General features: G+C 38.8%; 2 protein-coding genes across 4 annotated transcripts in view; one reads left to right on the top strand and one right to left on the bottom strand.

Annotated features, from left to right (window-relative positions):
• The window catches only part of LOC134211017 (BTB/POZ domain-containing protein 6-like), a 103,966-nt gene extending 101,366 nt beyond the window's left edge, over window positions 1–2,600 (top strand). The window contains exons 1-2 of one of the 3 annotated variants that reach the window (XM_062687539.1): window positions 63–282; window positions 1,277–2,600. In XM_062687539.1, coding sequence (XP_062543523.1) covers window positions 1,433–2,527 — 1,095 coding nt within the window. In that variant the 5' untranslated portion in view covers window positions 63–282; window positions 1,277–1,432 and the 3' untranslated portion in view covers window positions 2,528–2,600. Of the gene's footprint in view, window positions 1–62; window positions 292–1,276 lie in introns of those variants that run through there. The other 2 variants (XM_062687538.1, XM_062687540.1) reach the window with 2 other exon arrangements.
• Window positions 1–13,059, bottom strand: part of LOC134211016 (protein qui-1) — a 267,806-nt gene that overhangs the window by 76,318 nt on the left and 178,429 nt on the right. The window lies entirely within an intron of this gene.

Below are 13,059 nucleotides of genomic sequence, written 5' to 3'. Positions count from 1 at the left end.
TATAGCTTCTGTGCTGCTCAGTCTTGATCTCGGTCTTGATATTAGTCAGTTCAGCACTGCCTTTTGCCTTTGTAACAGTAAAGCTGGGCCTTTCGGTGACAATATCGAAATATAATATTTTTTCCTCAATGTGGTTCGCGTTGTGTTGTAGCTGATTTATCAAAAAATTATCATGCACCCAAGTTCACAACTCATTTTAAACATGAACCCTACTTACAATAAGCCCAAGGATTCTGGTAGAAGTCGGCAAGTTTGGATATCAGCTGACGTGTTTCCTCTAAAGTATATCGTGTAGGACAATTTAAATAAGTTTATTTAATTCTAGAGAAATTAGGTTGTGAAGTAAGGCGTTTGAAAATTTATATCAGCTGATTACCGCCTTCGGCTATGTATACAGCCAATAGGAGACTAACTAGAACTGACTAGAACTGACTGACTATTAAGGCTGTGAACCATTCCACCGATTCGTTTAACTTTTAGTTAAAATTTGACAGTTCGATGGTTATTTCGCCGTGGTTAAAAATAACCCTGCTCCGGAGCATGGTTAGATTTGACAGTTCGATAGTTAAACTTTGTTCGCGAGAAAATTGGCGCCAAATCCATTTCGTTCCGAATAACTATCAATCTGTCAAAACTCAAATGGGTCGGCTTCGGAGTAAAATTTTAATCACGATGGGGAAATAACCATCGAAGTGCCAAATTTTAACTAAAAGTTAAACGAATCGGTGGAATGGTTCACAGCCTAAAAGGCTGTTTATTCAATAAATTCAGTCGAATTATACTTCACCTCCCTTTGCTTCGATCCGCGATTGCGATGTGTCACACAAAATAGACATGATATCTCGATTTTTATATTTTTTTTTCCAATAAGCATTTAATGCATAAGATTGTTGAATTTCTAACCCCATAAACTAAAAATAGTTTGACAAAAAAATTATCCAACGTTCTAGGGACATAGCCCTCTCCATCCCCATTGGTGTTGGTGCTGTGTTTACAAAATTTTCCTTTGTTTGCTGTTAGAACTGTCATATTTTTCTTGTTTGCTGTTAGAAAACAACAAACAATGCGTGGAAACACTAAGAAAAATATCGCAAATTTGAACTAGATATCAGGTGAAAATGATAATTTTCATTTTGATTCAGCGTACAGCAAAAAAAAATTCACTCTGTCATAGTGTTGGTAAAATCTGCTTGGAGACCTCAATTCTCAATTCTCATTTTTTATATCATGCCATGTCAAATTTCCATGGTTCAATTTTTTCTCTAAACTTTTCCAGGTGGCAGCACTGATGAAGGAACCTCCCCTATATCATCAGTACATAGCTAACCGCCACGAGATATGTCACGTCAACAGTGCTAAGTTGGAATCCAGATAGTTGCAAGCAACACGTTTTTTTCTTGTCCAGACAATTATTGTTCATCATTTGATCACTATGGCTAACCAGTTCGAGAAGTCACAGTGGCAACAGTTGGTTAACAGCAAAGTACTGTCGGATGTGTCTTTTGCCGTAGGGTCGAATTCCACCCTCATCTACGGCCATCGTTCTCTTATTGCTGCGGCTAGTGATGTGTTCTTCCAAATGTTCGCCGGAGATCTCGCGCCAACCAATGGAGAAGTTATCACAGTACCCGACATCGAGTCAGAGATCTTTCTGGAAATGATGAAATTCATCTATTACGATGACGCTGCCATGACGGCCGATAACTTGGTGAAGCTGTATTATGCAGCCGAAAAGTATAACTTGATTCAACTGAAGCAGCAGTGTCATCAGTTTATTACCGACCACGAGGATTCAATGTTGCTCATTTTTAAAAATAATTTAGAATATGGCTTCGAAATGATTGATCAGGTTTGCTACAAGATCATACATGACAAACCGTTCAAGATGTTCAAGTCACCAGAGTTCTTGGAACTTCCATTAGAAGCTATGCGAAAAATTTGCAGTCATCGGGCATTGAGGTGTAATACTGATCAGCTGGTGGAAGCTATGCAGAAATGGGAAGATTATGAATACGAACATCGACAAGGAGCTGTTGATAAACTGAAGGTGATTATAGACAAACAGAAACAGCAGTCAAGATACCATGGGCTTAGAAAAATTTGTTTTTTCGGACCTATTAACTACGCTGAAATAGTACCTCCATTCATTGCAACGATTAACATTGAAGCGCGTTTGAATTTTAAAATATATGGAGTAGGACTTTACGTGGGAGTAGAAAATTCTAATAAAATTAAGGATAATGTAATCTTACAAATCGTCCTAAGTCTGCGGAATCAGAACAAAACCTTTATTTACACAGTAGATACACAAATCAGAAAGGATGTTTATATATACGATCTTATGTTTGAGGCACATTCAGTGGAGGCTGATTCACAAATATCTCTAAAAATTGAAGAAATGATCACATCTCAGAAAGTCATGAGAATGTATACGCCAGTTACGACAACGGACAATAATGTAATGGCAATTAAGTTCGGGAATGAACAATACTACCCAGGAATAGCTTACATTCTTTATGAATCGTAACATATGCCAGATATGAAAGCACTTGTATTAATTAAGACTATTGATAAAATAAAGATTAAGAGGATTATGAGAACGGTTCTTTCAGAAATCACACAATTTGTTTTATGTTTTGACTTTCTCTTTACTACACTCAGAAATAAAGAAAATCGTAGTTACATTAGATTTAATACTTTTTTGATATGTTTCAACTTTAAGCTATCATTAGATTAAAATTTATACTAGCTGAGGTTAAAAGAAATTCTTTTAATGATTTGCATAGTTTAAATCTTGTCATGTATCATTGTGGATTGAAAACAATCATTTTGTGAAAACGTGATTTTTTCTAGATGGCATCACGAAAATAAAATTTACTGCAAACTTCTTGTGTAATTTCTCTATAAAGGAACACTAAAAAGACGCCGGATAGCTATACCGGAAAAAGGTAACATTATTTACTAAGCTTCAAGTGTATTAACCTAATGCTGGAATCTATTCCTTCTCTCATGTTCCGCCTAAATTCACCGAAGATGGCGATCAACGGAAGCAAATATGTCTCAGATTGTGTATATCTATGGAGCAACCGAGGGAGCAACTCCATGAACCAAACGTCCTCACGAAGCGGAAAAGATCATAGATGCATTTTATGATATGTGCAGGCAATATTGTTGTTCTGCAACAGTTTTTATTGGGATATCATCCTACTGAGTTGGTATGTATTTACAACTTAGACAACAAATAAATATTAATTTTATTCAATAAAAATACTTCCAGGTTTTTAGACGAAAGAATCCTAGAACAATGTTGAGTAGTGCAATTTCCGAAAGACGACCACTGATGGAGTTAGAAGTACCCGGAGAAACCTACGGCGATTGCTGCTTTGACTCCTGTGCTGGCTTGTATACAATGCTGAGGTGCGGTGCCAAATCTTTTCTTAGCAGAGTTTACCCCTGCAGAATATTTACAGCTCAACTGGCCGAGCAACTGGCAAGCTTGAAATCATTCATTTACAATTGTAATCAAATTTAAAAATAAAGTATTTGTTTGGTGTGTTTGTATGTCGTCTTATCACATTTCATTCTTTGCATCGTAGGCGGTAAATTTTTGCGAAGTCTCAACAGCAGAACTGTTCGGTAATATATTTTACAGATTTTTTGTAATTTTTTCCATTGCTCAACTGTCAAAATCACCGAAAATCAGTTAAATTATTTACCGAACAGTTCTGCTGTTGAGATTTCGGTAAAATTTTACCGAATTCGGCGATTTATTTTAAGTGTGATCTAAACAATAAATTAACAAAAATAACAATAGCACACAATGTTGACATGGTATTAAACTCAAATGCATGTTTGTTATTAATGTATAACAAACATGCATTTGAGTTTAATACCATGTCAACCATGTCAATACCATGTTTCAATGTTCAGAAACATTGAAACATTGGTGGCAATATAGTTGCCACTGCCCGGCAAGCGGGAAAACAGGCAGGTATCAGGTATCAGAACGTCGGCTCAGTAGGCACGTTCCCCTCAATTTGGGAGATTTGTGCCATCGCCTTCACTGGCCTTTCTCATCATTTACCTGACGGAAAAGGAAGTGAAAAGGGGAAAGAAAGAGGAAGTGAAGTTGGAAAGCAGAATGGAACCATTTACAGGAAAGCCAGTTATGTAGACTCACACGCATTCAGCTAGGGACTAAAGAGAGGTGTCACAAAAACACAGAGGATGTAAAACGAACGAACGTCAAAGACGAAACACAGAGTGCACTGTGAAAAACGCATAATGCGAATCCATATAGGTGACAATCACAAAGTACATTGTAAAAATCAATGTAAATCCATGTAGGTGGCAATTTGTTGAAAACTAAGTAAAACACATATTCATAACCCCATTCTTATTGAACCTCACGTTGAGATTGAACAAGAGTTGCCGAACCCGAATGTCAAGAACGAAACACAGAATACACTGTGAAAAACGCATCATGCGAATCCATATAGGTAACATACACAAAGTACATTGTAAGAAAAAAACGCATAATGCGAATCCATATAGGTGACAATTTGTTGAAAACTATGTAAAACACATATTCATGACTCCACTCTTATTGAACGTCACGTTGAGATTGAACAAGAGTAGCTGAAGCCGAACGTCAAGGACGAGACACAGAGTACACTGTGAAAAACGCATAATGCGAATCCGTATAGGTAACATACACAAAGTACATTATAAAAAAACGCATAATGCGAATCCATATAGGTGACAATTTGTTGAAAAAAAAACTAAGTAAAAAAAAAACATTTTCATAACCCCACCCTTATTCAACCAACGACCAAATGACAACTTACAAGTATTTATTTTTCTATTAACCCTTTCTAAGGCAGACGAATCTAAACAATAAATTAACAAAAATAACAATAGCACACAATGTTGACATGGTATTAAACTCAAATGCATGTTTGTTATACATTAAACAGTTCAGAAACATTGAAACATTGGTGGCAATATAGTTGCCACTGCCCGGCAAGCGGGAAAACAGGCAACAACAGAAAAGTATTAAATCTAATCTAACTACGGTTTTCTTTATTTCTGAGTGTAGTAAAGAGAAAGTCAAAACATAAAATTAGGTTTTACGTAAAACCAGTCAAATCAAGGCACGTTACATTTTTTGGTGGGTTTTTTGGAAGACGGAAAACGCACTATAAGTGACGCTTGGGTAAAAAGCACAATTTCGTCAAAAATCCATAAACCTAATATACAAATTGACATTTAAATTTTTCTCTGACTCAAATTCATCTGGGGTGTTATAAGGAAGCAAATAAAGCCACTACATGGGAAATGATAAATAGAGCTCTTGTTAATAAATAAGTTCGATTCAACCAAAACCTCGTCAGTCGCCGGATGCGCAGCCCATGCGGTAGCGTATTGGGGAACGCGTCTTACCGTCACGGTTGCCTGATGACGACTGACAACTTTTTTTGTTAAATATCTTGGCTATGCATATGCACAGCATATGTTTCGAAATGGACAAATTGATATGAAATTTGCGAAAAAGAATCCACGTGTCTTGGAGGGATACGTGGATTCTTTTTCGCAAATTTCATATCAATTTGTCCATTTCGAAACATATGCTGTGCATATGCATAGCCAAGATATTTAACAAAAAAATGGTTTTCGTACGGCCGAGTTGCCGAATAATATGCAATTAATTGACTGACAACTTGTTCTTCTCGGAGGCATTCCTCCAACGGACCCGGCTTAATGGCAACTGAACAATGCAACGAAAATTGGATGTTCGACATGGACAAACGGACACAATGGACTCACGATGAAATGGACTGGCAACAACAACACTAACGGTGATGGAAATCTAAAAATAGATTCTGTGTGGATTCTGCTCAGCAGAATACCACAGTAGATCTCGGCACAGTAGCTGTTAAGTAACACAGAGTGCCTAACAAATAGAGAAAGATTAATAAATAGAAAAACATATAATTGTTGTTGACAATATAGTTTTCCTCTGCCTTATAAAGGGTTTAGAGCAGTGGTGCCCAGCATACTTACTATCAAGGGACGCACAGAAATTCCGAGGTGTTGAAGCGGGCCGCAGTATATTTGCAACATTTGTTTTTCAGTTCATATCGCATATTACAAAATATTGTATATTTGAAGTAAATATTTCATTCCTGTGAATCTTTTTCAAATAAAATATGTAATTGTAAGGACTTTTCTTTCTACAGGTTTTATCGCCGTAGTCTTTTGAACCCATTTTGCTGTAGCGGACTTGACACGAAAATTGACCTTTGGGATTCTTAGCAGCATCCGCTCGAGATTCTGAGCAAAATTCGTTGGATATTTTAAACAGAATCCGTCTGGAATTCTAAACATGGATCGTAGTGTGCCGCGAGTGAATCGAGGTGTCAAATTTTGTCTGCTGATTTTTTTCCAGCAATAATTCGCGTTTTAGAATAAAACATTTCGCTGTTAGTGGATCTTTTGGTTTCAGTTAAACGATAAGAAGAAGTATATAGCAGAAGACACTGAGCATGAACATCTTTTCCTCGTTAGCACACGAAACCGAGAACCGACTACTATTGCCGATAAGCTACACAATATTGCGGCATATCAGTTCCGAAACAAAACGTTATGGTGACGATGTGCAAAAGCAACAGAACTTAAGATGCCAGATCCAGAATTTCGTGAGATTATTCCAATCGTCATTTCTTAGTATCCTTTCTTACATACTCTTTAGTATTTGTAGGTAGAATTTGAATATCTATAGATCTAGAATCCTTTTCGACTTATTCTCCCGCCGCAGCCAGCATACCTGTCCCATATTGATATGAAATGCATTTCGATATGAAACCGTTGTGCTGGCTGCATACATTTCCCATTTTTGTCTGCTGTATATTTAGTAGAAGAAGCAAATATTGATGATATTATGTTGCAACATTTCTATCAATCCGCTGTTTTTTAGAACAAAACCACCGGATATCGTACCATTTTGCTGTTTGTATGTTTATTTCTGCAGCAATAATATAAACTAACTATAGAGTTTTGAGTAAACGACGCGATTTTTTTGATAACTTGATGAATTCCTTTGTATGTTTAATACGCGTTGATTCGATTTCGTTTCTTACATTGTATAATCGCATTGTAGTAACAATTAGATCGTCCACCATAATAGTGACTGAGTAAAAGGATCTTGTCCACCATGCTCTATATTTAGTTTCTAATCAATTTTGCTTCTGCTGTCCATATGTGAATTAGCAACTAAAATATTAAAAAAGACATTATTTGTTCAAAAACAGTAACATGATCATTCGTAAATGATTGAAAATCACTGATAAACACAACTTTCATTCACTTGTAGAGAGCGTTTTTCGGGATGACGATTTTTACCAAAGAGTGAAATAATATTGATAGACTCGAACACACTGAAGTTTTTGCTGAGCCGAACCAATTGAATTGTGGCAGCCACAGCAGCGCCTTCGACATAAGCAGCTACCGGAGCCTCCACAGCCACGAAACTTACGAGCATCCTTGCAGCCGCTGAATCGCCCACTGTTCAGCATGGCGTAGTAGGATGAGAAATGTGAAACGCATGAATCTTATGTTGTCTTATTGGATATTCCTTGGATTCAAAACAGGAGTTATTTCGTTCGATAGTGGAGGAATTAATCCGGTGAGCACGTTCCAATTCATTATTTTTTATTCTGTTTGTTCAATTGATTTGTAAACTTATAAATTCTTTAAAAAAATACAACTAAATACGTACAATGCACCGTTTGCTTCTATTGCCGCGGATATTGTGGGAGTCCCAGATATCCGGTTCAAGCTTTAGCTAACAACGGTGGCTCTTCTCGACCTTCTATTCCCTGAGTAGCTATTACGAATAAGGGCGTCCTTGTGAAGTTTTGCTGTACCTGTTATGAACAACTAGTACATCCCATTCCCAACACTTTCTGAAGAAACATTGCTTGCTTCAAAAGTGAATCCTTTTTGTAGTACTAGTCTTCGTAACAAAAAGGGCACCATTATGGAGCATGAGATCTGATCAAATTATTCGTAGTACTATTTGACCAACACCCCCAGCTGGGTGAGGGATAGAGGGTGACACACACACAATCCGTCTGGGATTCTGAACATAATACGTTTGGAATTCTAAACATAGCCCTTTGAGATTCTGAAAATAATCCGTTCTGGATTCTGTGCCGAATCTGTACGGAATTTTAAAAATGAATCTGTTGGAAGTCTAAAGAGTATCCGTTTGTGATTCTGAACAGAATTCCAATCGAGATTCGGTGCAGTTTCCTTTCGGAATTTGATTGAAATTTTGAATTGAGTCTGATTAGGATTCTGGTTGAGATTCTGAACATAATCCGTTAGGGATTCTGAACAGAATAAATTTAAAGGTTTGTGATCAGGATCCGTTTTGCGATTGCGGTTAAATCTAGACCAACATTTGAAAAGGGCGTAAAAGCCTAAATTTATTCCATCTGATTCTTCGTCTACATATAAAGCTATATATGTGGACAAAGAATCAGAAGGAATAATTTTTGGCTGTTACGCCCTTTTCAAATGTTGGTCTAGAAATACAAATTTGCTTCTATAATAGCCCGGGGTGATAACATCGAAGCAGAGATGCATCCTGAACAGAACATGAGCCAAGAGCGTGCCTTGGTGTTCTTTGTTTTGAACTCTGAACACAGTTCAGTGTGCACTAGGTTGGTACGCAAGCAAAACGATCATGGTAACTAAGCTTCCTTAGATTTGAAACTACGCAAAAACATACGAGCATGCTTGATTTCTATCCGTTAGATGCCCACGTGTTCCATTACTAACCGAAAAATGTCTACACGTAAAAAAATTTAATGTTATTTCCCAGTCAACACAAAATCGTATATGATGCAACATAGGATGCTAATGTGGAGGCGATATACGTACATATTGTATGGGGAAGTACCTATATGGCCTCCACTTTAGCATCTTATGTGACATCATATACGATCTTGTGTTGACTGGGTTATTATTAATATTTCTAACACTTTTTTGCCAAAGTAGGCGCCTAATGATATGTATAAGAAAAAACTTATACATCGCATTAGTCACATACATTCCGAAACTTATACTTTTCATTAACTTATGAATGTTAATAGCTTTTTGATATGGGATCATTCATTAGGTGGCATAATGAAGAGTATAAGTATTTTCGAATGGTTTTTTGCCATAACATATAAGGTTATTTTTTTGCGTGTAGCATGCCGTCGCTTGAATTTGTTTTCCTTGGATACAAGTTGCTAAGTTAGGTCAGTGCTCTTGAACAGTGTGCAGTGTTCAGAACGTTTTGAACACGAACACGCGTTCTTGTGTTCAGATGCATCTCTGCACCGAAGTAGGTATTTGCAGTCGACTTACAGGGGATAGACATAAAGGTTGAGATAGGTAGAAATAAGTCGAAATTCAAATCAGCATAACTTTGCGTATAATGATCCGATTTTGATAAAACCAGGACCATCGGAAGCGGACACTCTTCTAGTATACTGTACCCCTGCAAACCCTGAGATTGGTCCTTGGCCACCGGAAATGATCCGAGTTTTCCGAGGGTTTGTTTTAGATGCATTTTTTCCACTGCTTGTCATTTTATGTGACGTTAACTTTCATCATGTTTTATGCTTTCTCCGAAAACTAGAACTAATATGCTGGCCAATGGTGGCTGTAGATCGAGAATCCATCAAAACTACACAGAGATATGGCCATTTCCGTAAAAACGGTACCGGGAACATGAAAAAATGATAACAGATCGGAATAATGCAAATATGAGTATCTGACTTCATGGCTTTGCGAGACGATGATTACAGAAACATTTCCAAAATGATAGTGTCCACTGCCATCCTTATAGCAGGTTCCATGGGACTTCCAGGAGGGGCCGGTTTAGGCACCATCTGGAACCATGCCATATGGGTTGTCGAAATTCATGTTTTCCCAAGACGATGAATATAGGATCTTTATTAGAGATATATTTTGAGGACTGTAAGATTTTTTGGCCAATTTGTAACAGGTTCCGGAAGTTCTGCGAAAGTGACATTTGTTCAGGTTGTATGGCCAATCCCGTATCGTTTTCACGAAAATGGCCATATCTCTGCGTATACCTAACGTAGTTTCGATCTGCAGCCAGCATTGGTCAGCATATTAGTTCTAGTTTCTAGGGAAAGCTTAAAACATGATGGCAGTAAACGTCATATGAAATGACAAGCAGCAGAAAGAATGCATTTTTAACATACCCTCGGAAAAGCCGGAACACCACCGGTGGCCAAGGACTAATCAAAGGTTTCGCATAGGGCCAGTATACTAGAAGAGTGTCCGCGTCCAATGGTCCCAGTTTGATCAAAATCAGATCATTCTACGCAGAGTTATGCTGATTTGAACTTTGACAAATTTTTGCCTATCTCAACCTTTTTGTCTAACCCCTGTACATAACATCTTTGTATGAAGTTATGAATTTCATGAATCTATAATGATGAAACTATTACCAATAAAAATCAGTTGACAGGCTCGTTGACAGGTTCCCGATTACACCAAATGTTAGGAATGATAAAAAGCCTTTCCGGACATATCTTCTTCTTCTTCTTCTTCTTCTTCTTCTTCTTATTGGCATTACATCCCCACACTTGGACAGAGCCGCCTCGCAGCTTAGTGTTCATTTAAGCATTTCCACAGTTATTAACTGCGAGGTTTCTAAGCCAAGTTACCATTTTTGCATTTGTATACCATGAGGCTAACACGATGATACTTTTATGCCCAGGGAAGTCGAGACAATTTCCAAGCCAAAAATTGTCTAGACCGGCACCGGGAATCGAACCCAGCCACCCTCAGCATGGTCTTGCTTTGTAGCCGCGCGTCTTACCGCACGGCTAAGGAGGGCCCCTGACATATAATGCTTCTGAATGGGCCACATGTAGTGTATTCTCAGAAATCCTTCGCGGGCCGCAGGAAAAGGCTTAAAAGGCCGCACTTTGGGGTTCACTGGTTTAGAGCTTTTTTCAGAAAACTGCAGCATAGAGTTATATTATAAATTCAGTAGAAAACCGAATTATAGCCGCTATCGAAATTGGATTTTTCTCACAATCCAAAAGTTAAACCTAATTTCGGAAGTAGTGCGCTGTATAGCACATCACCAAATGAAAACAGCGCACCACTTCCGAAGTTAGGTTTAACGTGTGGATTGTGAGAAAAATCCAACTTCGTTAGCGGCTATAATTCGGTTTTGCACTGAATTGATAATACTTATATGATTCGACTCAGCTTGAGAGAATTGTGAATGTATGTGTTTGTGTCCGCAAAAAGTGTTAGGGACAAAAGGTCGAAAGACAAAACGTCGATTGGGACAAAAAGGTCAAAAAGACAAAAGGTCAAAATGGACAAGAAACTGAAACGAAGAGAATCATTTTTACACAGTACAAGTTTTATTCTTACCGTAAAATGGGGCGAATAGAAACAAAACTTCCATAACTTTGTACTAATATTTATTTGCCACAATAGCAAGGATGCTAAGAAATCGGTTCTAGCGACAAAGAACAAGAGAGCAACACTCCACCAGAGTAACTTGTGTTCGTTCTGATAGGCGACCACCCGTTACTCGCTAAACATACACTGCAAAAACTCCACACATTTTTATTGGCAAAAATCCATTAATTTAACTCATGATGTTTATTAGGGCACACATAACCACTTTCAACGCGAAGTACAAATAGAATCTATAATCAAATAAAATGTATGTGTGGTCTCTAATATGCAGTTATTGAATTTATGTGTGGACACAAATTGCATATATTTGGGTTCCCAAATTGCAAAAATTTATGTTTGCGACAAATATATTCAATATGGAGAATTTTCTCAGTGTAGAGAGAACAAAACGTACGAGAGCAACGTTAATCATGCCATGCAAACGACTCTCCTACCTCCTAGAGTCGTTTAGTCATTAGTTGTTACCAGGGTTTGCCGAAATCGCTCTCAATAGATACACGCTAACTTTCATTTACCGAGACCCGACGACGAGAAAGAAGCGTTCTACGCACAGCTGGAGCAGACATACGATGGATGCCCACTGCGGGACGTCAAATTCGTCATCGGTGACATGAAAGCACAGGTAGGAAGGGAGGAAATGTATAGACCGGTCATCGGACCGGATAGTCTGCACACAGTATCGAATGACAACGGCCAACGATGCATAAACTTCGCAGCCTCCCGCGGAATGGTAGTCCGAAGCACCTTCTTTCCCCGCAAAAATATCCACAAGGCCACATGGAGATCACCTAACCAAGAAACGGAAAACCAAATCGACCACGTTCTAATCGACGGTAAATTCTTCTCCGACATCACGAACGTCCGCACTTACCGCAGTGCGAATATTGAATCCGACCACTACCTCGTTGCAGTATGTCTGCGCTCAAAACTCGCGTCAAAGTCGAAGTCGGACGCCGCGGCTTAACATTGGGCGGCTACAAGACGGTAGACTAGCCCATGAATACGCGCAGCAGCTGGAAGTGGCACTCCCAACGGAAGAGCAACTAGGCGCAGTGTCTCTTAAAGATGGCTGGAGAGATTTTCGATCCGCCATTGGAACACGCTGCATTAGGCACAGTGCTCCCGGATCAGAGAAACGACTGGTATGACGACGAATGTGAGCAGTTAGTGGAAGAGAAGAATGCAGCATGGGCGAGATTGCTGCAACACCGCACGAGGGCGAACGAGGCACTATATAAACGGGCGCGGAACAGACAAAACTCGATTTTCCGGAGGCAAAAGCGCCAGCAGGAAGATCGAGACCGTGAAGAGACGGAGCAACTGTACCGCGCTAATAACGCACGAAAGTTCTATGAGAAGTTGAACCGTTCACGTGAGGACCACGTGCCACAGCCTAATATGTACAAGAACATAAACGGGAACCTTCTTACGAACGAGCGTGAGGTGATCCAAAGGTGGCGGCAGCACTACGAAGAACACCTGAATGGCGATGTGGCAGACAAAGATGGCGGTATGGTGATGGACCTGGGAGAA

The sequence above is a fragment of the Armigeres subalbatus genome, chromosome 2 (genome assembly GCF_024139115.2).
Source record: "Armigeres subalbatus isolate Guangzhou_Male chromosome 2, GZ_Asu_2, whole genome shotgun sequence".
Taxonomy (NCBI): domain Eukaryota; kingdom Metazoa; phylum Arthropoda; class Insecta; order Diptera; family Culicidae; genus Armigeres; species Armigeres subalbatus.
This window is presented reverse-complemented; position numbering and strand designations above follow the sequence as displayed.